The sequence below is a fragment of the Tarenaya hassleriana genome, unplaced genomic scaffold (genome assembly GCF_000463585.1).
Source record: "Tarenaya hassleriana unplaced genomic scaffold, ASM46358v1 Cleome1, whole genome shotgun sequence".
Lineage (NCBI taxonomy): Eukaryota > Viridiplantae > Streptophyta > Magnoliopsida > Brassicales > Cleomaceae > Tarenaya > Tarenaya hassleriana.
This window is the reverse complement of record NW_010960187.1, coordinates 8472914-8497334: the sequence shown is the minus strand read 5'-3', so window position 1 is coordinate 8497334 and position 24421 is coordinate 8472914. Positions and strand designations below refer to the sequence as shown.

The following is a 24421-nucleotide window of genomic DNA, read 5'->3' as shown; positions in this document are numbered from 1 at the left end:
TTTTTTTTTAATTTAATTTTTGTTTGGAAATATATGTGTTAAACAACTAGTATCAATTAATTCTTAATGAGTCTGTATAACTTATTAAACTGTTTTGTATCCGTTAATTCGGTATAAATTTGGAAAAACTATTATTTTCATTAATTTGCATATTAGTTCAATTATGATTTATTTAAACTTTTAATTGCGATATCAAACCTACCAAAGAATTTTCAATTGAATAAATAAAGCAACAATAATATTATTTTGCAATTTTACATCTGCAACTTTAATCATGCATCAAAACAACAACGATGACAAAGCCAATAAAAGACTTAATAAATAACTGCAAGTTAAGCAAATAAATTATATTTTAAAACATTGGTCCAGATCATAAAAAAGAAAAGAAAAGAAAATATATTGTTCCAAAACAATGATAATATAATTTCTTTCAAACTAAATCATTTCCGGGTATTATATAATATATACATAGGGAGAGAGGGTTTACCGTAATATTTGAAAAATTCACAATGAATTAACAATATTTAATTTTAAACTATCAAAGGGAGCTTGTTGTGAGTGGACCAGGCCTGAATTTGAGCCTCGGGCCGAGTTATGGGCCGAGTTGATAAGAAAATGCGAAAAAAAAACTAACCCAACGAAATGTAAATTAATTTTTTTTTTAAAGAATAGGAAAAAAAGGGGCATTCCGAGCGTCATAGTAGAGAAATATGTCGAGTATAAGACGAAAATTGAAAAAATTTGTTGTTAGAATCGCCAACGAAATCTCTTTGGAGAGAAAAAGAAAAAAATGCGTTTTGAATTTTTTTAAAAAAAGTGAGAGAGTAAATTTTCCGAATGTTTTTTTTTTCATTATATAAAGAGTTGCCACGTATTCAATTTTTTAAGGGCAAACTAGTCTTTTCATCATTTTAGCTTTTTTTTTTGAAAACCTAAACCTAGAGGGTCATCCCTTTAAGTCAAGATAAACATTTGAGGTTATTTTTGCAATTTTGCCGATCGTATGAGGTAAGGAATCATGGATTGAGTATATAATGCACATTCTCTCTTTTCTTCTGATTTATTTCCACATATTTCTCATATCATAATAAAATGAATAATAGTTCTCTATCAAAAGTGGATATTATACCAATAATAAATTGGATGCTCCAACAACATGGTAAGTAACAATCCAATGCCCAATATATGTCTTTTATATATATAACATGTCATGTCATGTCATGTCATATTTCCGCATATGCATATAAACTTACATGTAACGGGATTTTACTTAATCATGCAATATATCGTTGTATAAAGTATAAACTAAACTTACTTTTTTTTTAATTTAATTTTTGTTTGGAAATATATGTGTTAAACAACTAGTATCAATTAATTCTTAATGAGTCTGTATAACTTATTAAACTGTTTTGTATCCGTTAATTCGGTATAAATTTGGAAAAACTATTATTTTCATTAATTTGCATATTAGTTCAATTATGATTTATTTAAACTTTTAATTGCGATATCAAACCTACCAAAGAATTTTCAATTGAATAAATAAAGCAACAATAATATTATTTTGCAATTTTACATCTGCAACTTTAATCATGCATCAAAACAACAACGATGACAAAGCCAATAAAAGACTTAATAAATAACTGCAAGTTAAGCAAATAAATTATATTTTAAAACATTGGTCCAGATCATAAAAAAGAAAAGAAAAGAAAATATATTGTTCCAAAACAATGATAATATAATTTCTTTCAAACTAAATCATTTCCGGGTATTATATAATATATACATAGGGAGAGAGGGTTTACCGTAATATTTGAAAAATTCACAATGAATTAACAATATTTAATTTTAAACTATCAAAGGGAGCTTGTTGTGAGTGGACCAGGCCTGAATTTGAGCCTCGGGCCGAGTTATGGGCCGAGTTGATAAGAAAATGCGAAAAAAAAACTAACCCAACGAAATGTAAATTAATTTTTTTTTTAAAGAATAGGAAAAAAAGGGGCATTCCGAGAATTGAACTCGGGACCTCTCGCACCCTAAGCGAGAATCATACCACTAGACCAAATGCCCTAGTTACTTTCCAATATCATATAAACTAATCAATCTTAATAAAAATAATTAATATTAATATTAATTATGTCCGAAATTAGATAAAATATATGCATTGTATCCCAAAAGATCTCATCTATTTAATGCTGACATTTATTGTATAAAACTAATGGAATATCAGTTGCACAAAAAATCTAATTAAGGTTAAATCGAGAATAAATCATACAAAAGAATTCGCCACTAACAAACACAACAAAACTTATTTTAAGAACAAAAAAAAAAAACTAATTGTTTGCTAATAAGATCCGGAAATTTCTACTGTAATGCTTCCCTCTCCTGGACTCAGAAGGTTTCCTTTTTAACAGATATATACATAACCACATGCCATGTACATATATGTATACATCTCCGTGTAATATCTATACATGTATCTTCTACATATATGCAACTTCTCTCTCTATCGTCTTCTTCTTGCTCGATCATTGCGTTAACTTCGTCGACTGCCAAACTATTTGCATCAGCGAGAGAGAGAGAGAGATTTATCGCAATTTTTTTTTTTTGTTGGAGTTAGATTTTTTTCTGCTCGGTGGCTACAAGGGCGAACCTGGTTTCCTTTTCTCTGCGGAGATTCCTCCGGCGGTTCTCCGATCTTCTCCTTCGTCATCTCCTCTTCGGCGCGTTTTATTTCCTTCTGAAGAAACAGTGAACTTCTGGTTTGGTATTCGAGTAGCGTGAACCGGTCCACAAGGTTCGAAGATCAAGCTCTCCTTCTCCGTTGTTTTCTCGCCCGTTTCCTTGATTTTTTTCCCCGACTTTCTTGGTGTTGGATCTGGGTTTTGTTTGCTATCAATGGTAAATCGAGTTTGTTTCTGAGTAATTGTTTGAAACATCCATGATTCTCAGGGTTCCGAGCTTGTTTGGCTGCTGAATACAGAAATTTTTCTTGTCCGGGACATGAAGAGGGGTAGAGACGAGGTTTTCATGGCAGCCCAGACACCTAGGCCTGCGGCTTCGTCTCGAGTAGAAACGTAAGCTTCGCTTTGATGCTCTTTGGCTTGTGTTCGATTTCACTTGTGTGCCAGAAACCAAGAAAAGGAACAAAAAAAAACACCTCCTTTAACTATGCTTTGCTTGGTTCATGCTTGACAATATTTAAATCTTCAGCAGTAAGGGTTTTGTTTTCACAACTTTTTCGGTTAATGGTTGAATTTACTTTGATGTGTAGATTGTTTCTGCTGTTTTGAGCTTCGTAGAAAGTAGTGTGCATTTTAGTTGATTGCTTTATAAGGTAAGCCAGAATATACCGTGGTGTTAGATGTGTATAGAATTAGCATAGTGATAGGGAGCCAATAGTTTGATGTTCGGTATCGCTGCATGATAAATGTTGAGAAGAAACTAATGTGTGTTTGGCAAGGCAGCAATGGGCAGCCTCACGTGATGGGAGAAGCGGAAAAAAACACGGGAAAGCTAACAACAACCGATGCTCTAACCTATCTGAATGATGTGAAGGCCAAGTTTCATGACAATAACAAAACATATGACAACTTTCTCAGCGTCATGAAGGACTTCAAAGCACAAAGGTGTGTTTGCACTCTTCCTTCTATTTTCTTCTTTGTCTTTGCTGTGGATGTAACTGTGGAAAGTGAGAATTCATGATATCATATGTTGGTTTTAGGATTGACACTAGTGGTGTTATAGAAAGAGTCAAGGATTTGTTCAAGGGTTATCAGGAACTACTTTTAGGTTTTAATGCCTTCTTGCCCAAGGGGTATGCAATAACCCTTCCGCCTGATGATAAAAGACGTAAGAAACCAGTGGATTTTGGAGAAGCTATTAAACTTGTCACCAAGATTAAGGTAAATATCTTATGTAGTAGATGAAATATTAAGTTAATTTTGATTATACGTTTTAGCATCTCTTAATTTGTACCCCTGCAGGCAAGGCTCCAAGATGATGGACATTCGTATAGATCATTCCTAGACATCTTAGACATGTATAGAATGGAAAGAAAGTCCAAATCCGAGGTCTGTCAAGAGGTTTGTGAAATGTAAATTCAGAGACTTCTGGTTCACTTGGCCTTTCTGCCTCACAAATTCTTTTGTTGGAACCATCTTACAAATAAGTTTCTCTGGTTGTAATATGTTCTGTAGGTTACCCTGTTATTCCAGGGCCATGAAGATCTGCTTGAGGAGTTTAATCATTTTCTGCCTGATTCTTCAGGATCTAATCCTACTCCCCTTTCTGGAAGGAATGCAGCACTACGTGATAGGAATTCTGCAATGCCTGCCACGCATCAAAAGCATTCTGATAAGGTTTCCCATGTTTATCTTTCTAAAAGGCATTGGCAATTTTTTACCATTGAAAGAGAAGAAAAGATGTAGGGAACTGAGTGAATAAAATGTTGAGTGAGATGCTGATATGTTGAGTGAGATGCTGATGCATACTCTAACATGCTGCAGAAAATAAAACCGCTACACAAGGTTCAAGATAATTCAGAACACTCTGACCAAGGTGAAGCAGGTGATGAGAACGCTGTGGCTTGCTCAGGGAATTCTCTGGGAAGTATGTATTAGGATGTCCTGTTACATTTTGTTTGTATTTCTTCTATGATTCAGCTTTGGGAATATCTGTTTTCGGTCCACAAATTATTTTGATGTAAAAGAAAAATTGCTTTGTCTTTTCTAGGCCTACCTCCTCGCCTATCATCGTCAGTCTGGCCTCTGTTTATGTTTTTAAGTGATTAGTAGTTGTTTTTATTTTGGTCTAAGATCAATTCGTTCATTTTTGCAGAATCTCTTGTTAATGAAGGACAATGGTCCAGGTGTTTGAAGGCAGGCGACAACAGAGGGTGCCTTGATTATGAAAATAATGGGCATCAAGAAAGAGATCAGGACAATGATAGAACTGAAAGAAGTGCAGCTTCTGGCAGTAAAGACATTGGAAGTCACAAAATTCCATTATCTACTAACAAGTATTTGGCAAAATCAATAAATGAACTCGACCTTTCTGACTGCGCACAATGCACTCCTAGTTATAGGCTCTTGCCAGAGAATGTGAGTGCCTCTTTCTCTTTTATGATATTTTGCCTTCACATGGCAAATGTGCAGGATTATGTTGCAGTTGGAGTCATATAATATGGTTGGCCCTTTGCCCATGCAGTATCCCATTCAGATCCCAAGCCACAGAAATGAAATCGGTGCTGAGGTACTCAATGGCCGCTGGGTATCCGTCACCTCAGGGAGCGAGGATTACTCATTTAAACATATGCGGAAAAACCAGTATGAAGAAAGCCTCTTTCGGTGTGAGGATGACAGGTACCATCTTCTATTTCAATTACAACTTGCGACATTCATCTGTAGGTTTAAACTATGCAGGATAATAGGTCATATTTTTTTTTCTAGTCCACTATTTTTTATTGGTGCAGGTTCCTAGTCAACTTACTTCAATGTTGTTGAGATTTTTCCTTCTAGTTTCTCTTTGTTTTGGAACGTTTAAAATGTATGTGGAGATTGTGTTTCTTTCATGGTAAAATCATTTTCAGATTTTTTTTTTCTGCTATCATGATTCCATCGGATTTTTGCATTACACGCTTTCAGGTTTGAGCTGGACATGTTGCTGGAGTCTGTAAATTCAGCCATCAAGCGGGTGGCAGAGCTTCTGGAGAAGATCAATGACAACACAATTTCTATGGACACTCCGATATGCATCAGAGAACATCTTACAGGTGAACTGTTAATCTCGAAGAAATCTAGTTATGTGAGATGGTTGGTGATTCTCCTTTTATTACGACTTACGTCTTTACGTGTGACTGTATTTGTTATAGTTCTTAACCTAAGATGCATCGAGCGATTATATGGTGACTATGGGCTTGACGTCATGGACTTTTTGAAGAAGAATCCTCATATTGCTTTGCCAGTGATACTAACTCGCTTGAAGCAGAAGCAAGAAGAATGGGCAAGGTGTCGTTCTGATTTCAGGAAAGTATGGGCTGAAGTGTATGCTAAGAATCACCAGAAATCACTAGATCATCGAAGTTTCTATTTCAAGCAGCAGGATTCTAAGAAGCTGAGCGCAAAAGGTGTATTTTTGTGCGTTTTGAATTTTGGGGGTTTGGGGGGGGGGGGGTTTCCTGAGAGTGCACTAATCAAATTTTCTTATTTCCAAAGCTACATTTATTTTCTCAAATGCAGGTTTTGTGGCAGAGGTAAAAGATATCAATGAGAAGAAGCATAAAGATGATCTGATTCATTCCATCAGGACTAAGCCATCTCTTACACCAGATCTGGAGTACATATATTCTGATCCACAAATTCATGAAGACCTATATCAGCTGATCAAGTATTACTGTGAAGAGATATGTACAACTGAACAGTCAGATAAAGTAATGAAAATATGGGTAACTTTCTTGGAGCCTATGTTTGGGATTTCTTCTAGGACTCGAGGTAATGAGAAAGTCACTGTTGCTGTCAAGTCAAAAGAACACAACCTGGAAAGTTCTTCTGCCTCAGACTCTAAACATTCAACATCTCCAAGGAAATCAAACAAAGAAAATCCAACACTGCAACAGGGCTCTCTTGATCGAGATGTCTTGTCTCGTATGGGAGAATCTGCTCAACAAGATACCATGCAGGGTGATGTGGTTATGGCTAATGAGGTACCTGCATAACCTGCTCGTTCTTAAACTGAGGCTGATCCCCCTTCTTGTTGAGTTAATGTTGTGAATGCGTTTTCTAAATATAAAGTCATGATGGCATAGTGTATTAAAATCTAGTTAAACTTGAGTGTCAAATTTACGCCTTCATGGGGCAATCAAGAGTAGTCAATCAGGATATAGTGATGAAACTTTTAATTATGTTCCTCCTAATCCTTCGGAGTAGTGACTATTATTTGTTTGTGGGTTTTCAGGATGGCCAGTCTTCAAGTTTGGTTTCCTCCAGAGCTGATCCAACAACAGAAGGAGAAGGCCTAATGAATCATAGGCTTAATGAAAGACCAGTGACAGAGCACAAGGCTGAGCGAGAGGAGGGTGAAATATCTCCCGCTGATAGTTTTGAGCAAGAGAGGTTTGAGGCTTATGGAGAGAATGGCCTTGAGCCAGTGCAGAAAGTGATTGACGATGCAAAATGCAATAAGCACCAACAAAGACTTGAAGAAGGACTATTCTGTACCGAAGTTGGAGCAAAGGGCAATTTAGGTGCCAAAGAGAGCAATGATATTACTGACAAGTCTTTGGAAGGTAATAAGAATGACACTGGGATTATTGCTTCAAGAACTAAGTTGATGGGGGAAGATTCTTCCCCTGAAGGGGATGTGGGAGTTATGACCAGTGATGAACATGGTAACGATTGTTATAATGCCCACGAGGTTGAAGATGGCTCATTGTGCACATTTTCAGATTGTGTTCTGCAACTTGTGAAGCCCCTCGCAAAACATGTGCCTGCTGCATCGCGAGATAGTGAAAGCCACTCCCAGAAGGATTCTCGAGTATTTTATGCAAATGATTCCTTGTACGTGCTTTTTAGGTTCCATCAAGTAAGGACCACATGAAACTAACACTATGGAAATCACTAAGATGTAATTGTCTTCAATCCTTGTGACTTTCTGCTGATTTTTTTTTTCAGATGTTGTACAAGAGAATACAATCAGCGAAGATTAATTCGAAAAGCAAATGGAACCCAGTTTGCACAACTCCTGATGATTCTTATGCCAGGTGATTTATCTTTTTTTAAGTAATTCTTTTGGAGTGAGAAAATTCATGACTAATTTTTTGAAGCATAATATTTCTAGGTTCATGGATGCCCTCTATAGTTTACTCGACGGGTCAAGCGATAATACAAAGTTTGAGGATGAATGCCGATCTACTATTGGAGCTCAATCATATGTCCTCTTCACATTGGACAAACTTGTTCAGAAGTTTGTTAAGCATGTAATCTTCTAAATGTTCTTTCTTACCTGCAAATTATTGTCCTCTCTTTACTTTCTCAAGGCTCTTCCCCTTGTGCTTGTCCTTCCTGATCTTCGGGTGATTGGTCTATTGCTCCAGCTTCATGCAGTTGCAATCAACGTGACAGACACCAAGCTTCTGCAGCTATACGCATATGAGAATTATAGAAAGCCCGGAAGATTTTTTGATATGGTTTACCACGAGAATGCCCGTGTTCTCCTCTATGATCAGAACATATACCGAATTGAACACGTAAGGCCTCATTTTGGTCTTGCAGGCACTTGTATATATATAGTTTTATTCGCTATGAATCTCTCATTTCAAATCCGTCACCGTAATGATACTTTTTTCATCGAATGCAGTCATCGACACAGACCTGCCTCTCGATTCAGCTTATGAACAGTGGGCACGAGAGGCCTGAAGTTACTGTTGTAACCCTCGAGCCGGGTTTCGACCATTATTTGCAGAATGACTTGCTCTCACTTGTTTCTGATGAAGGGAAGCCTGGAGTATTCCTGAAGAGGTAAATAAAGCAGTATATGGAACGTAGTTTCATTTCCATTGTCGAATAACATTACAACATTGCTTATCCGTCATTCTCTTTGCAGGAACAAACAGAAATTGTTCGATAATGACGAATCTTCTGGAACATCTCGGGCAATGGAAAGGGTGAAAATTATCAATGGAATGGACTGTAGCATAACTTGCAGTTCTTCCAAGGTTTTGTCTTGTAAATTTGTCTCGTGTTCTATGCTTTGAACTTCAAAAGTTCTGATAAGTACATAGTTTTGTAATACTCGGATTCTTCTTTGCTTACACAGATCAGGTATGTTCCAAACACGGAAGATCTTCTGTATAGGAACAAAAGGCGAAAACTGAACTCAGATGATCCGTGCCTTAGCGAGACGAAGACTTCCAGTAAAATGCGAAGAACTGAGCATTTTCAAGTATTGCTCAACCGCAAAAACCTTGCCTTGCCTTGACGTGTAAGTAACTCGTGCCCTTTTCCGCTGTTTTTCGCAGTTCAAAATCTTTCATCTTACAGTTCCTTCATGAAACCCGAGCCCCAATGATTGTATGCATATTCTAGCGAATACCCATTTGGCACAAGGCGAAAATAACTCGATTTTAGTCTCGGAATTCTCGGCCTTCTCTCTTCCTCTTGTTGCATGAATATATACGAAGGTTATTGTTTTGGCAGGTTGCTTAGTTTCTGGTGATAGAGGTTGAGAGAGAGCTTGCAAGGATTGGTGATCATAGAGAGGAGAGCTCTGTCTTTGAAGTGATTCTTTGATCGTATGGCTCAAAAGAAGAGATTCATAATGATGTAATTCGTTTTTATTATTCTTTTTTTTTTTTTTTTTTGCGTTTGGAGCCGCCAACTCTGGTGTATAGGTTAGGCAAACGCCAAAATCTGGGGATCCGTAATTCATTCTTTCTAATGAAATTCTTTCTTCCTGTCAAGTCTTCTCCTCTGTTATCGATTTCCAAACAGCGAGCTTCAAACGCAACGCAAACGCTTTTTTTTTTTTTTTTTTTTTTTTTTTTTTTGCGTTTGGAGCCGCCAACTCTGGTGTATAGGTTAGGCAAACGCCAAAATCTGGGGATCCGTAATTCATTCTTTCTAATGAAATTCTTTCTTCCTGTCAAGTCTTCTCCTCTGTTATCGATTTCCAAACAGCGAGCTTCAAACGCAACGCAAACGCAGTTTTCTGGCGATGTCTGACTCGTGCAGAGTCTGGACACTTCTCGCAGACCCCAAAGCCTCTCTCTCATTCAGCGGCTCGTACGGAGAGGAAAATTCTTTAAAAGCAATATTAATTTAATTTTTCAGATGGGCTCTGTTTTATTCGCTTATCCTCACCGACGCGTGACAACAGATTCGTTTCTCTCGGAATCAACGGTGGAGATGGCTCTATCGCGCCTGTCATCCCGATCCAACGGTCTCTATCGCCCGCTCTCCTCCGCCGCCGCTGCCGTCGTCCTCCGCCGTCCGATCTCCACGGACACAACGCCGATGACTATTGAGACCTCCCTTCCCTTCACCGCCCACATCTGCGATGCGCCTTCGCGTGCCATCGAGACCTCACCGAAGGAGCTCCTCTCCTTCTTCCGCCAGATGGCTCTTATGCGGCGGATGGAGATCGCCGCCGACTCGCTCTACAAGGCGAAGCTGATCCGAGGGTTTTGCCATCTTTACGACGGTCAGGAAGCTGTCGCCGTCGGCATGGAAGCCGCGATCACGAAGAAGGACGCCATCATCACGGCGTATCGCGACCACTGCATTTTCCTCGGCCGTGGTGGGACTCTCCTCGAGGTTTTCTCCGAGCTCATGGGGAGACAAGCGGGTTGTTCCAAGGGGAAAGGTGGGTCGATGCATTTCTACAAGAAGGACTCATCGTTCTACGGTGGTCATGGAATCGTCGGAGCTCAAATTCCGTTAGGCTGTGGAATCGCGTTTGCTCAGAAGTATTCTAAGGATGAAGCCGTGACTTTCGCGTTGTATGGTGATGGCGCTGCAAACCAGGGACAGCTTTTCGAAGCTCTGAATATGGCTGCGCTTTGGGATTTACCGGCGATTCTGGTCTGCGAGAACAACCATTGTAAGAATTCTAGGAATTCTTGCTTTGTTTGGTTTGAAGTTTCTTCCTGTGTAATGTTGTTGTTTTGGGTTGAATCTGGTTTTGGGCAGATGGAATGGGAACAGCTGAATGGAGAGCTGCTAAGAGTCCATCATACTATAAGCGTGGTGATTACGTTCCCGGGTTGAAGGTTAGACCGATTCTTAGTCGAGTTGAACAAAGCATTAGAGACAAATTTCTGCGCTTCTGAAATATATAATGGTGTCTTCCAACGGTGGTAGATTATGAATTACAATGTGTACATGAAGAATAGAGAAAGAAATGGAGAATTAATGCCTTGAGAAGAGAAGTCTAAGTGAATAACTCCATGATTAGGTTAAGGTCACTGGCTTTCCCTTATATTGTTTTCGCTGGAGATGATGTTCGCCTATTTGTTTGTGTATTTAGCGGGCAATAGAATGTTCATGAGTGCGTGTAAGATTATCGGTTCTCTGATATTCTATATGATCCATTGTTTTGTGTGGTAATCGATTTGTTGGTACAAGTTGTGTGAATGTCCTTAATGGTGTTGGATGTGCTTCTCATGCATTGGCTAGCAACTTTCTGGGATAAAATGCTTTCCATATCTAATTCTGATGCCAATGGGATGTGTCTCTTCCTTCGGATAAACATGTCAGTCTAGGCCGGGTGGAAATGTCAATGGCTTTAGTACAACATCATCATCGTTGACAGACCCATTTCTACATTGTTCTGATTGGATGTACTTGCGGTCTTTACGAGCAGTGAAATTCGCTCATGAGTCCTGCCCCTGATCCTGATTGTTTGGATAAATAGGTAGATGGAATGGATGTACTTGCTGTCAAACAAGCATGTAAGTTTGCAAAGGAGCATTCACTGAAGAATGGACCCATTGTAAGTTTTTTCTCTAAATTATCTTGCTGTTATATGCTCTGGCTTCCACTTTGTCATTGGGCTTCTTCTGTGTACATACTTTGAACAATACTTGGCTATCCAGAGAGCTCCAAATGCCGCATTATTCGATCTGAATCATTCTAACCTTAGAGTTTGGGTACCCGTTTCAATCAGTTGTTGGTAGTTTGTAGAATTTGGGTACAAGTTTTCTTGGTGTGGACTGTTTTACACAGTGGTGCATGGCCCTTTTTTTTGCCTCTTTATGGTATTTCTGCATTGAGATTTATACCATGTGTATGTATCCGTATACATTGAAATAACTTGTATTTTCTACATTACTGATGCAAAAGAACTGTGTTCTACATTTTGTGTGGTATGAATCAGAACAATTGATTCATCTTTTCTATTGTTAACAGATTCTGGAGATGGACACATACAGGTACCACGGTCACTCCATGTCGGATCCCGGTAGCACATACCGCACACGTGATGAGATATCTGGTGTGAGGCAGGTTTGTCCTTCTCTTTTCTTTTCTGGGAATGGATTCTCATTCGAGTCGGAAGTCTTTCGATAACGAATGTGTCATAAATACGGTGAAATTCAGGAACGAGATCCGGTTGAAAGAGTGAGGAAGCTGATACTATCTCACGACCTAGCCACCGAGAAAGAGCTTAAGGTATCCTTTTTATTTTCTTCCGCCCGCCCCATCGACAAATGCTTGATGATCATGGCTCAGTTCAAAGTGGTCATACTTTTCTTCAGGATATGGAGAAGGAAGTAAGGAAAGAAGTAGATGACGCCATTGCTCAAGCAAAGGTTCCAAAACCCTAGGACTTTCAGCTTTGATAAAATTTGATGCCTTAAAGCTTAAAGCTTTGATCTGCATCAGAAGCAGAATGAATGGGATTTTTTTTATTTTTTTTTTTTTGCAGGAAAGCCCGATGCCAGATCCTTCGGAGCTATTCACCAACGTCTACGTAAAGGGGCTTGGCACCGAGGTAATAATATTATATAACTCTTGTCTCATGTCGCTCACACATGCACATGCACATGCACGTGAACGGCGTGCACGTTCACGTTCACGTTCATGACCACCGTGAACGAGCTGACTCGGCTGGGCTCGGTCCGGGCCGTCACTGAACGAGTTCACTGATTTTGAGTTGGACTCGTTTTTTAAACGATTCTAACGACAAATACGATATAAATAACATTTTAAAAAATTTAGGATCTCTTGTTTTTTATAATAAACTTCAGAATCTCACCAAATATATTTTCTATTTATATATGTTTATGATTTATTTCTAAAAACAATTAAAAATAGAATTTTTCAATAAAAAGACGATACTTAACATAAAAAAGTTCTCCGATTGTCAGGCATTTGGAGCTGACAGAAAAGAAATCAGAGCTACTCTTCCTTGAAGCTGAAATCTTCTAAAGCCCTTTGAGGTGTATATACATAATACATACATATATATATTATATATATATATATATATATATAATATTGGGTATAAAACAATGGTTTTAGAGAGTAATCACTCTCCTTGCGCACATAATCCTTGTGTCGTTCCTTGTGTTTATATATTAGGATGGAAAGAAATATTTCAGTTCAATAAATGGTGTGGTTTGTCTTTAGTTTCTCTTATGAATCATTAATATTTTGAGATTCTTAGAGTTAATTTTTTTTATGTTGTATGTTATAGTTTTATTATATCAGTCCATATGGTATTCAACAAATCCATTTATTCGGATTCGAAAACTATATTTATTGTATTCCTAAGTTTATAAATTTTTATAACCAAGTTCATAAAAAAAACAAGATGTCACATTTTTCATTTGAGACAATTTAAAGACACTTGTAGTATTTGTATCATCCGCCAACAAGATTCTTCCGGATTCTCTCTCGTGACATCCTGACCGTTGATCTGAAACACCCTCTTTAAAACTTCCTTGTCAATCGGAGGCTTCGATCGACCTTGATATTGGCATATTTGGTATAAAGGCAAAAGAAACGAATAATATGTTTCATTTCATGAATTTATGTGGCATTTACCAAAATACGTGAAACATACATTACAACACAAGTCTATAAGGACATATAAGTTAGGTACTATATGTAGGGTTAAGCCTTTTCCTTTGGTAATACAAAATGGATTAAACTCAAATGATTTCTTTTTAAAATTAAAAAACGAATCTGAACCAAACATAAAAATAATTGAAAAATGGTAAAAAATTTTAAAAAATCAATATGTTTATCAATAAAAATAATCGAAATGGAATCGATTTGTATCTAATATAAATGAACAATTAGAGTTATAGAGAAATAATTTACAGGTTTAATATAACGAAAACTGAGTATATACATTGCGATTTTAATGGAGGTGTTGTATTGGTGTAGGAGTTAGTTTGCAAGGAGGATCAGTTTCTCAAAACTCGTATTTTAAATATTTTGATTCAATCCTTTAAAATGATGGGGTTGTGATGAAGATGTTAGTCATAGGAGGAAGTGGGATAGATAAAATGGAGACAAGCCACGAGGATTCTTTACTATCGTAAGGTTCCTATACGGTTGAAAGAGAAATTCTATCGTACCGCTATAAAACCCGCATTGATATATGGTAGCGAATGTTGGACGGTGAAAGAACAATATATGTCTAAAATGAGTGTGGTCGAGATGAGGATGTTGAGATCGATGTGCGAGAACACATATGGATGAATAAAATTAAGAACGAAACTATTAGAGAGAAAATAAGACTAATAGATATAGAAGAGAAATTAAAAGAGAGACGTTTAAGATGGTTTGGCCATATATAAAGTAGGGTGATGGATGTGTCGGTTAGAAAAGTGTAAAATATAGGAATGAGTGTAAAGAGAAATGAAAAATGTAGATCTAGCCTTACTTAAAAACGTGTAATTAGGAATGATTTAGAATTGTTGCAAATTCCAAAAGAGTTAACGGAAAACCGAAATGAATGAAAACGGAGAATCCATGCGACCGATCCCAAATAAATTTGGTGTAACGACCCGAGGCCGCTACGGAATGATAGAGCTGTCCCCACACACCAACACAGGACCTTTTTAGCGTGTTTTGTCCTCACTCGCACACATCCTGGAAAGTACTTCCCAGGAGGTCACCCATCCTAAGACTACTCCAGAGCCAGCACGCTTAACTTTGGAGTTCTCTCGAGATGGGCAACCGAAAAGGTAGATGCATCTTGTTGCTATGAGTAGCTCAATTAATTCCTTTAAGTTATCTTAGACTGCGTAGTCCCATACCTACACAGCCCTCGGATCCCTCTCATTCCGGTGCGTCCGCTTCATCCCTGTACCCCCTACCCAGAAGCTCGTCAGGAGCCGCCCATTATCCATGCCTCTCGCACCGGCGATCACTCTCCGCCCTCCTACGGTATCCCGGGCTGTCACATTTGGGACCAAGGAGATGTTGATGATAAAAGTCGAATTATTATAGTTTTTCTAAAATCTAAAAATCAAATCCAAAATCTCAAAATGTCAAATGAGATACTGAATATGTCTATAATCGCTTGAAAATCGAATTAATATAGTTTTTCTTGTATTTAAAATATTAGTATGTATGTATATATGAAACAGGATACGAACCATCGAATTTTAAAATAATAGAAAGAAAAATAAATAGATATAATTTTTATAAAAATTAAAATAATAGAGTTGAAATATAATTGGAACCGATTGGAGTCAACACTAGGGGTCGGGCGTTTCGGAAAACGGTTCGGGTTCGGGACGGAATGAATCGGTTCGGTTCTTTCGGTTTTACAAAAATAGGTACCAATCGGGTTTTTATTGTATTCGGTTCGGTTCAGTTTCAGTATCGGTTCGGTTCTGTTCTGGGTTTTATTAAAAAAATGATAGATTTCCTTTAAAAATATTTTCGGTTTTTCGAGATTTTTAAAGTTCGGTTCGGTTCAATTCGGTTCCGGAAAAATTCAGTTCTCTAAAAGTGGTACCGTTCGAAAAATAACAGCGGTTTCGGGTCGAAAAAAATACCGTTTTAACGGTTCGATTCGGTCTGATTCCGAAGAGTTGAACCGAACCGAAATGTCTAGCCCTAGTCAACACCAATGATCGAAACCAAATCCCAATCATCAAGGATATAGAAAGCACCATAACACGCGATGCTCCAACCAAGAAAATCATGAAACTTTGGCTCAAAATTATGAAAAATATTTTTCACTTAATTTTTCGTCTGTTTATTTCCTAACACTATAATATAACCTTGTTCGAAAATATGAATTTAAAACAATGCTTAAACTATAACCATTTTTGGAAGAATTCTCATGATATGCATATTGTACACACATACATACATACATACATACATACATACACACATACATACATACATACATACATACATACATACACACATACACACATACATACATACATACATACATACATACACACATACATACACACATACATACATACACACATACATACATACATACATACATACATACATACATGCATCATCACATACATACATACATACATACATACATACATACATACATACATACATACATACATACATACATACATACATACATACATACATACATACATACATACATACATACATACATACATACATACATACATACATACATACATACATACATACATACATACATACATACATACATACATACATACATACATACATACATTCATCCAAAAGAATCCATTATCAAAAGGTTAAGTTTCAATTATTATATATATACAAATTTTATTTTAATATTTTTTTTGTAACCGGATTTATTGGGCTGAGGCCCAGACTAATTCCGGGATCGGGAGCTAGCCATGTGATTTAAATTATGCGCTCCTTCTCCAGCCGAGACAGACGTTTTGCGTCTCCATTTCACCGGTTGAACTACCCAGGTTGGGTCTATTTTATTTTATTTTAATGTTATTTCCTTGTTACTTCTATAGTAGGAGAAAAAAATAAATAATGTCTGTAAACTTACGAACTTGTATGAATAGATTAATGGGGGAAAAAAAGAGAAAAGGATAATGTATAAGAAAAAATAACAAATAACATCCAATGTTGTATGCATAAACAAGGTTTGAGATATAAATAAATAAACGTAAATTTTTTTTCAACATGTTATATATATTCTCAATATGTGTAGTGTAGCGTAGCTAATGTTTTTATTCGGATATGCTTATGATTGTTATTCATAACCAAATCTAATAATATATAATTATACATGATGTTTTAAATAGGATAATCATTTCTACTCCAGATTGGTATAGCTAAATCAAATAATATATCTTTATATTATTGTCTATACATATATATATATATATATATAATTTGAGTTGACTTTTTACATGTTTTAAATTTTATTTAATTTTTTAATTAAATCAGATCCAATTAAAAGATTCCATATCATTGTACTTAAAACAAACTAATCAACTCCGAATATAATATAAATACGATATAAAAAAATTGAATTAAATTAAATATATTAAAAAAAAGAAAAAAACAATCCAGAAAACATAACTAAAACTCTAAATTACCAACCTATGTTTGAAAACAAGCACAGATAGACAACAAAAATTTCTGAAAAAAAATGTCTTGAGAATACTTTTTAAGTTCAGTGTTTTACTTTGGTTTTGATTAAGTTGGTGTTATTTTAACAAATTTGAAGATCTAATATTTTTATAATCAATAATCTTACCACCGCTGCTTTTTGAAATACGAATTTAGAATTTGGATCAAAATTATGTAAATTACCGGTAATTTATTTATTTCAAATGGACAAAACCATCATTTTTGGGTCAACATCAGGGGCGGATCCACTTGAAAATGAATGGGGCACTGGCCCCACTAATTTTTTTAAAAAATATTTATAAAATTTATTAAAGATTTTAAAAAAATACAATTAATGCGTTATCTAACAAATCAAATAAAAAAATCTATATCTCTTATATTTTTTCCTTTTTTTTTCTTCTTATTTTCTATTTTTAAATTTTTATTTTTCTTTTTAATTAAATAAAAAATTATACCATATATTTTATTAACTTTTTTGTATTATACGTATATATTTTGTTATTTTTTGTTCCATTACAAAATTTTTCTAGATCCGCCACTCGTCAACGTATATATTTAACCAGAGTAATTTTTGTAGATCCGTCATTGTCAATGTGTATGGTTAAATATTCAACCAGGTAGATCTATAAAATTATGACATTATAGGATATAAAATGAATAAACAAAGCACCAAAACACTAACCCATAAAACTATCTTAAATATCAGTTTCTTAAAAATTATCCAATATTTATGCAGCATTTAATTTAAATTGCATTAATTAACTTTTAGGGAATAAAATTTACGTTTTTTGAAAATTGTAAAAAACGGTCCACGTGGTGCGAGCAAAAGGGAGAATCTAGTTAACTGACGGCGTCGACGTGAAACTAGAAAAACCGTCAAAGTAGTTAACGGAGATATTACATTTACACGGAGCAAGCCACCACTTCCTTTAATCGAATCCAGCAGTCGTCACCTTCTGCCGTCTGCTCGGCGAATCCTCCGGAGAAGGTGAATTCTCCGGCGAAAACCCTGACGAAGAAGACGGCGCAGACGAGGAGGACATGCTCTCTCCCGGAGATGGAGGCGACGAGGTGGACATAGACTCTGCCGGAGAAGGAGGTCGAGAGGAATCCAAAAATTCCGGCAACGTGGATGCCGGCGGTGGAGGCGAGAGATGACCTGAATCTTCTGGAAGCTTCCGTTTGTTTCTGGTGGGGACGTTGACGTCTCTCGCCATGTAGTTTCTCAGGCGTTTCACGTCGGCGAGTTTCACCGGTTTGAGCAAGAAATCCTCCGCACCTTCCTCCAAGCATCTGCAGATTTTGTAAAGTTTTTCAGTTCCGTTCGATCAAAGATCGAAATCGCAAAATAATTGACGATGAGAAATTCACCGGTCAATTCGAGCCAGAACATTCTCTGACGACATGATTACAACCGGGATTTCACGGAAACTGGACGATCCCTGTTCGAAAAAAAACAGCAATTCTCAAGAATGCAGAATTCGATTTCGAAAATTTTCCAGTAGAGCGAGAACCGGCGGGAAAATTAAGACCTTAATCTTCTTCAGAAGCTCGTAGCCGGTCATTCCGGGCATGCAGTAGTCGGTGATGATCAGATCAACCTTCAATTTCTGAAATACCACGGAAGGTCGAAGAGATCAATAAAAAATCACAATCCCCAAAACATTTCTCTAATTCAGCACTAACAATGTGACATGATTCGAAGACCTACATCGAACTCGGAACCGTTCTTCTCTTCGTCTAACCCTAAGAATTGCAGAGCTCGCCATCCACTGTCGACAGCGGTCACTGCACGAATCGCCGAAAAAATCCTGAATCCCCGGCGTAAAACATCGGAAAATCAGTTTCTGAAATGTTTCCAAGAATAGATCTCAGATCGAACCTTTGCAGGAGGTAACCCTGAGCAATTTCTCGATCACAATCCGATCGACGAGGCTGTCATCAACGGCGAGAACGTGAACTTCATCCATCTCCATCTCCATCTCCGTCGCCGTCCCTCCACCTCCGACGCCTCCGATCATCTCCGGCCTCCGGAGGCAAGAAACGCCGCCGTCTCCGGCCATTGAAAACAACACCGAAGACGATTCTTCGGATTCTCGGTTACTCTGAACGAGAGGAGAAAGAGAAACCAACACAGCTCTTAATCTCACGTCCCTCTGTTGTTGCCGAGCTTTGTTTTATCTCTCCCTCGCCCGAGAAAACCTTTGGTATTTATGTGCAAATTGGTGGTTTCTTCACTGTTTTTTGGGGTTGAAAATTGGAATTTCCTAAAAATCCCGAGGGGGGTCTCTGCACAAACAGATAATAATATTCCTAAATCGCAATAAATAAATAATAGTTTCATGGAACCGTACGGATTGAAACGATACGTATCGGGAGAAATTGGTCAAAAAAAACCTCTCGGGATACGCGAGTTGAAAAATTACTGGAAACTGACCAAATTAGATTTACGAGAATCTTTGACTCTGCCGCCACTGTAGCGGAACAAATGTACCGGTTTAAACCGTAAATTTGTTACCTTTTAAAAAATAAAAAATAAAATCATATTTTTGGAAATCTGCAAATGCCTTGGAGATATTTTTTGAAAATATTTAATCATGTAATTACAATCTTAATCATCTTTACTTTCTGCTGCTTTCAAACACGTGGTGAAAGATAATAGAGGCAGTGAAAAGTAAAGTAAAAAAGAAAAATTACTTCCACTTAAAACTGACCAAATCAACCGAAAGGAGTAGAAGGTAAAAAAAAAACAAATTGGAAGAAAGGTGGAGAGAAAATGCATGACGTCACATTAAATTAGGATTCGGTAGGCCATAGGGAAATCTAAGTGGGGCCCATTAAAATTGCCAACTTTTCTTTTTTAAGGCGTTGGACTTTTTGCTATATATATATACACGTGTATATATAGGCAAAGCGTATCAAATCTTGGAGATTGCTTTTGTTTTGTCTTTTTGCAATAAATATTGTTATTTTACAAACTACGCTTTTCCTTCCCGACGGTCTTATCTAGACGTGAACGTTTCGAAATTGGTTAGAAACCTTGATGGTTAAATTTGTGAACAGTTTATTTTTGTTAAAAAAAATAACTTTTTTAATAAAATTTCGATTTTTTGAGAATTTTATAAAATTTGGTTCATTCTATAAAAAATAAACCGTTTCGAAAATTTTCAATGGTATATTTTAAAAAAATATAGAGTTTTTTTATTCGGTACGATTCGGTTTTTCAAAACTAAACCCAAAGGGCAACCTAGACTCTTACCACAAGACACCTATGCAAAAGGCCATCCTTTTCTTTTTCTGCCCCCTCATTTTTTGGACCGTATGAGAGAAAATTACTGTAGATATGTCTATTGAACTTTTGATTTGTGTAGCTTAATTAGTTTGATAAACATATAATAAGCATTGATAGTTTAGATCCTAAATTAGAGATGCCTTTCTTTTTTTCCTTTTGGTTGTGAATTTATTATTGTTAGTGAGTTGAGAATTCTGTCATTTATATATATGTAGGTCCAAGTTGCTCGTATTATCATACAATATTAAATCTAGGTTATAAAAGAAATCATAAAAAAAATGAAATAAGAAATTGAATATCAATGCTTCCAGATACTTTGAAGATTGAATAATTTAGTAGATATACAAATTGTTATTTAAATTTGAGAAATAATATATATATATATATAAAGCTATAAAATAAAGTTATTTATCGAATACAAATATCTAAAAAATATTATTGTGAAAATGTAAAATAGACAACAAGTGTATCATTTCTCTTTTAGAACGAGGAGGGCATGAAGAGTGCGGTCTTGCGAGAGATGCAACCTGCAGTTTGCTAAGTCGATTTTTTATTTTTAAACACAAAGAGATGAGTAAAAAAAAAGGTGTGAATGGTGCGGTTGAATTTTTAATTTATTTTCGTGGATTGTCGAATAATGAATCAAATCTTCATGATGTCAACGAGAAATCAAAGGTTGGACCAATGAACAAAAAAAAAAAATTATTAAGCATGTCCTTTTCTTATCTCTTTGAACATGCTAAAGCAGATTTTCCCCTTGAGAAATTTCCTTTTCCTTCTCTATCAGTTGTTCGAGGTTTGGAGCATCTAATACATATATATATATATTATATAGTTGCCAATAGTTAAAGATAGGAAAATAATATAGTAGGCCAACAATGTAACGTAGACGTGGGAAAATAAGACAAAGTCGAAGGGGTGATTGTTACACATCTAAGTTGTAAGCAGGGGTGGTCATTTCGGTTATTAACCGAATAACCGAACCGAATAAGACAACCATACCCGAACCGAATCCGACATCAAAACCGAACGGTTATGATTTCTTTAAACCTGAAAAACCAAAACCGAAATCGAACCGAACCAAATAAAAAATAACTGAAAAAACCGAGAGAATAACCGACAATTTCTTTGGAAAATTGAACTTTTTACCGAACCCGAACCGAAAAATAACCGAACCGAACCAGAATTTATAAAACCGAATGGTTATAGTTTTTCTATAACCGAAATAACCGAACCCGAATATAACCGAACCGAACCCGAACCGAAACTCGAATTGGCCACCCGTACTGTAAGGACAAACTAATTGGCCTCACAACGTTGTCAAATAACTTTCAACTATGTAAATCCAAAACCCCTTGTGTCACATCACATGACCGCTGAAAGATTCTTACACGAGAAATTTCACATCTGTATCAATGTACAATATGAGATAGGGAGAGCTATAAAAAAACAAACAACAGAATTTCGGATACCCGCGCAAGGAGGGTATATGATAATACCCGAAATCCGAATTCGAATCTCTGCATCTTCGTCTGCGGAGATGAAAAGACGAAACTACCTTGGGATTACGGGAATTCCACCGTCTCACTCTAACCCTTTTAAGTTGGTGTTGAAATTCGGATTCGAGTTTCGCATCTTCGTCTTCCCCTCGCCTCATCGAGCTCTAGATTTCAAGTATGACTCTCATCCTCAACCCTACTTGTGGATTTCGGGATATCAGGGGGTAGCAATTCCAGTACCTGTCGACAATGGGTTCCACATCGGTTAGAAAGCCTAAAAGAACTAGATTTTGAAATGTGAGAAGAACCACCTCGACTTTGCAGGGCGTATATCAATTAAAACAACCAAAAAAATATCCATTCTTCCGCGTAATATTCATTTCAAACTATCTTAAAACTCATCAGAACTCACCATCCCGCATTTCCTCGGCAGATTTGATAGCGCCTCTCGGAGAGATGCAAGGTTCGCCAAGAACGATAAGCTTTTCACAACCATGATCCTTCCTATAGCTCGTTTGCCCATCTCAAGCTCACCTGTCAGAATTTTATCAACATCTCTGGATTTAGCTCAACTTGTATGTCCATAGTTCCCCCAAGATCCAATCACTCAGACGTTAAGGCAAAAACATATCTGGGTTCGCATGAAAATGACCAAAAGAAGAGAAGATTCTTGTTTAAATCATCCAATGACGACAGCAAACAAAATCCAAACTTTTTCCCAATAGAATGAGCCATTTTGGCACCAGAAGATGATGAATTTTGGATACCGGTTTGTTTAGCAAGTCTCACATACTAAAACATCGTGGTGAAAACTTTAAAATATTAAATTAAATCTCACAATATTTTCTATGGTAAAAATGGTAGAATGACAACATCAGACTCATTCGCGTTGTCCTAAACTACTAGTTACTTTGGGTACCTGGCCTGAGCCACTGTCTTTCCCATGGCCTTGGCTATTTCTTTCAGAACAATAGACCCCATGACTTTGTCAGCAACCTTAGAACGCCCCTCCTCGATCCCAACACCGAATGAGCCGTCAATACAATGCCCTTCGATTCACAAAGCTCTCTCAGCTTTCTCTGTTGCCAAACTGGACTCATCTCCACCTTTCACGCAGGCATAACTTTTACAGCTTAATAAAATCTCTTCTAGCAATAAAATAAAGCTGTGTTGGGCCCGCTCGGCCCAGCGGCCCGTTTGGCGGAAAAAGGAACATGGCCCATTTGGCCGAAACGCAGCGTGTCGGTAAGTGTCTCGTACCCTGTCTCTTGGCGTTTCCCGGTGAGCCTCCGACCTTGTGTGGAGAGCCACCGTGTGTTATCCCTTCTCTGTTGTTTCTTTCCGTTCTAGTGGATTCGCCGGCACCGTCCGGCCGAGATGTAGGCCCGAGCTTGCTCGGTAACCGAACTCGTTAAAATCGCTGTCTCTTCTTTCGGTTCTTGCACGAACGAGTGACGGAGAGATCGGAGAGGGTTCGATACCACCTTCACAAAGTGGTATCAGAGCTCCGGTTACGATCCAGGGAGCATCGCCGGTCAGGCGAGGTAAGTTAGGGTTTCTGGTTTCTTGGTTTCGAGTCGAGTCTGTGCATGAACGTTTTGATCCGTGTGTTGAGTGTTTCAGTCAACCGGAGAGGTTCATCGGCGGCTGTGAGAAGCAGATCTAGCAATCTGAGGCGTCACCGGTGACAAGTCCGTCGAGCTGAAGCCTCTGGGAAGTCGACTCGGCCAAGACCTGTTTCGGAACAGGTAAACCAGGTGAGTCTCTTGACTCGGTTTTCTTTATATTTCCGCGTTTTCTTCCGGTTTTGAGACCGAGTTTCAAAGAAACTCGGTGAACTCGGCGGAGGAAGGCTCGATTCCGGTGAAACTCGGCCCCTCCGAGTTAGGGTTTGAGTGGAGGAATCGGGTGAGTCAACAACCGAGTCAACTCGGGTGACTCGGCGGCTAGGGTTTTCCGAAATTAGGGTTTCGGATTAAACCGGTTCAGGCCGGTTTAATCGAACTAATTCTCGGTCTAGATCGGGTTTGACCCAGTTCCGTCGGTTCAGACCGGATTCCGGCCGGTTCAGTCCGGCTCAGACCCGGTTCCGGCTGGTTCAGACCGATTCACTCCGGTTCGGTCAATTCGTTGACCAATTTGGTCAACAGTTGACCGATTTAGGTCAAATCGGACCGGTTCAGGTCCGGTTTGGGGTCAATTGGACCGGTTTAGACCGGTTCAGGTCAATCTAGGTCCGGTTTAGGACTATTAAGTCCGGTTTAGGCCAATTCAGGTCCGGTTTAGGTCAATTGAGTCCGGTTTAGAGCAATTCAGACTAGTTTAGGCTGGTTTAGGTCTTGGTTAAGGTCTGATTTGTCTGGGAAGGGCTAGAATTGTTCGGTTCAGACCAATAGGGTCTGATTGGAGGTGAATTAAGGCCGGTTTAGACTGGTTTAAGTCTACGGTTAGGGTCTGTTCGTCCAATTATGCTATAATTAGACCATATGGGTCAATTGGGTCCGTTATTAGGTAAGATCAGATTGGTTTTAGGCTGGTAGAGGTCTGTT

At 37.6% G+C, this 24421-nt stretch overlaps 3 protein-coding genes, 1 long non-coding RNA gene and 1 other non-coding gene across 11 annotated transcripts in view; 2 read left to right on the top strand and 3 right to left on the bottom strand.

Moving 5' to 3' along the window:
- Positions 1-1995: 1995 nt before the first annotated feature.
- On the bottom strand, positions 1996-2067 carry TRNAP-AGG. The gene has a single exon. It is a non-coding gene; the product is annotated as a tRNA-Pro (tRNA).
- A 393-nt stretch (positions 2068-2460) lies between these two features.
- On the top strand, positions 2461-9454 carry LOC104819649 (paired amphipathic helix protein Sin3-like 5). 5 transcript variants are annotated; one of them, XM_010549820.1, is made up of 21 exons: positions 2464-2794; positions 2950-3074; positions 3465-3626; positions 3722-3902; positions 3984-4082; positions 4197-4358; positions 4506-4608; positions 4837-5099; positions 5206-5360; positions 5643-5770; positions 5870-6124; positions 6237-6700; positions 6952-7282; positions 7442-7578; positions 7668-7756; positions 7834-7972; positions 8090-8242; positions 8353-8513; positions 8599-8710; positions 8812-8976; positions 9192-9454. In XM_010549820.1, the coding sequence occupies exons 2-20, from the start codon at positions 3001-3003 to the stop codon at positions 8971-8973; spliced, it is 3330 nt and encodes a 1109-aa protein (XP_010548122.1). In that variant the 5' UTR covers positions 2464-2794; positions 2950-3000; the 3' UTR covers positions 8974-8976; positions 9192-9454. The 5 variants fall into 5 exon arrangements, with proteins under 5 accessions (XP_010548130.1, XP_010548122.1, XP_010548113.1 ...); XM_010549811.1 differs by having other exon boundaries at positions 4506-4566; positions 6952-7578; XM_010549802.1 differs by having other exon boundaries at positions 6952-7578.
- A 363-nt stretch (positions 9455-9817) lies between these two features.
- On the top strand, positions 9818-13120 carry LOC104819639 (pyruvate dehydrogenase E1 component subunit alpha-1, mitochondrial). The gene is made up of 8 exons (XM_010549791.1): positions 9818-10593; positions 10683-10762; positions 11407-11484; positions 11901-11996; positions 12090-12161; positions 12248-12301; positions 12418-12483; positions 12860-13120. The coding sequence occupies exons 1-8, from the start codon at positions 9825-9827 to the stop codon at positions 12902-12904; spliced, it is 1260 nt and encodes a 419-aa protein (XP_010548093.1). The 5' UTR covers positions 9818-9824; the 3' UTR covers positions 12905-13120.
- A 4732-nt stretch (positions 13121-17852) lies between these two features.
- LOC104819628 (two-component response regulator ARR3) lies at positions 17853-19354 on the bottom strand. Its single transcript, XM_010549781.2, has 5 exons — positions 18964-19354; positions 18793-18869; positions 18614-18691; positions 18453-18523; positions 17853-18374 (listed from the first exon to the last, which is right to left on the bottom strand). The coding sequence occupies exons 1-5, from the start codon at positions 19142-19144 to the stop codon at positions 18011-18013; spliced, it is 771 nt and encodes a 256-aa protein (XP_010548083.1). The 5' UTR covers positions 19145-19354; the 3' UTR covers positions 17853-18010.
- A 2320-nt stretch (positions 19355-21674) lies between these two features.
- Positions 21675-24421, bottom strand: part of LOC104819617 — a 7483-nt gene continuing 4736 nt past the window's right edge. Inside the window, exons 1-3 of one of the 3 annotated variants that reach the window (XR_772833.1) lie at positions 22792-23095; positions 22285-22406; positions 21679-22112 (exon numbers count right to left, since the gene is read on the bottom strand). This is a non-coding gene — a long non-coding RNA (uncharacterized LOC104819617). Of the gene's footprint in view, positions 22113-22284; positions 22407-22791; positions 23096-24421 lie in introns of those variants that run through there. The other 2 variants (XR_772835.2, XR_772834.2) reach the window with 2 other exon arrangements.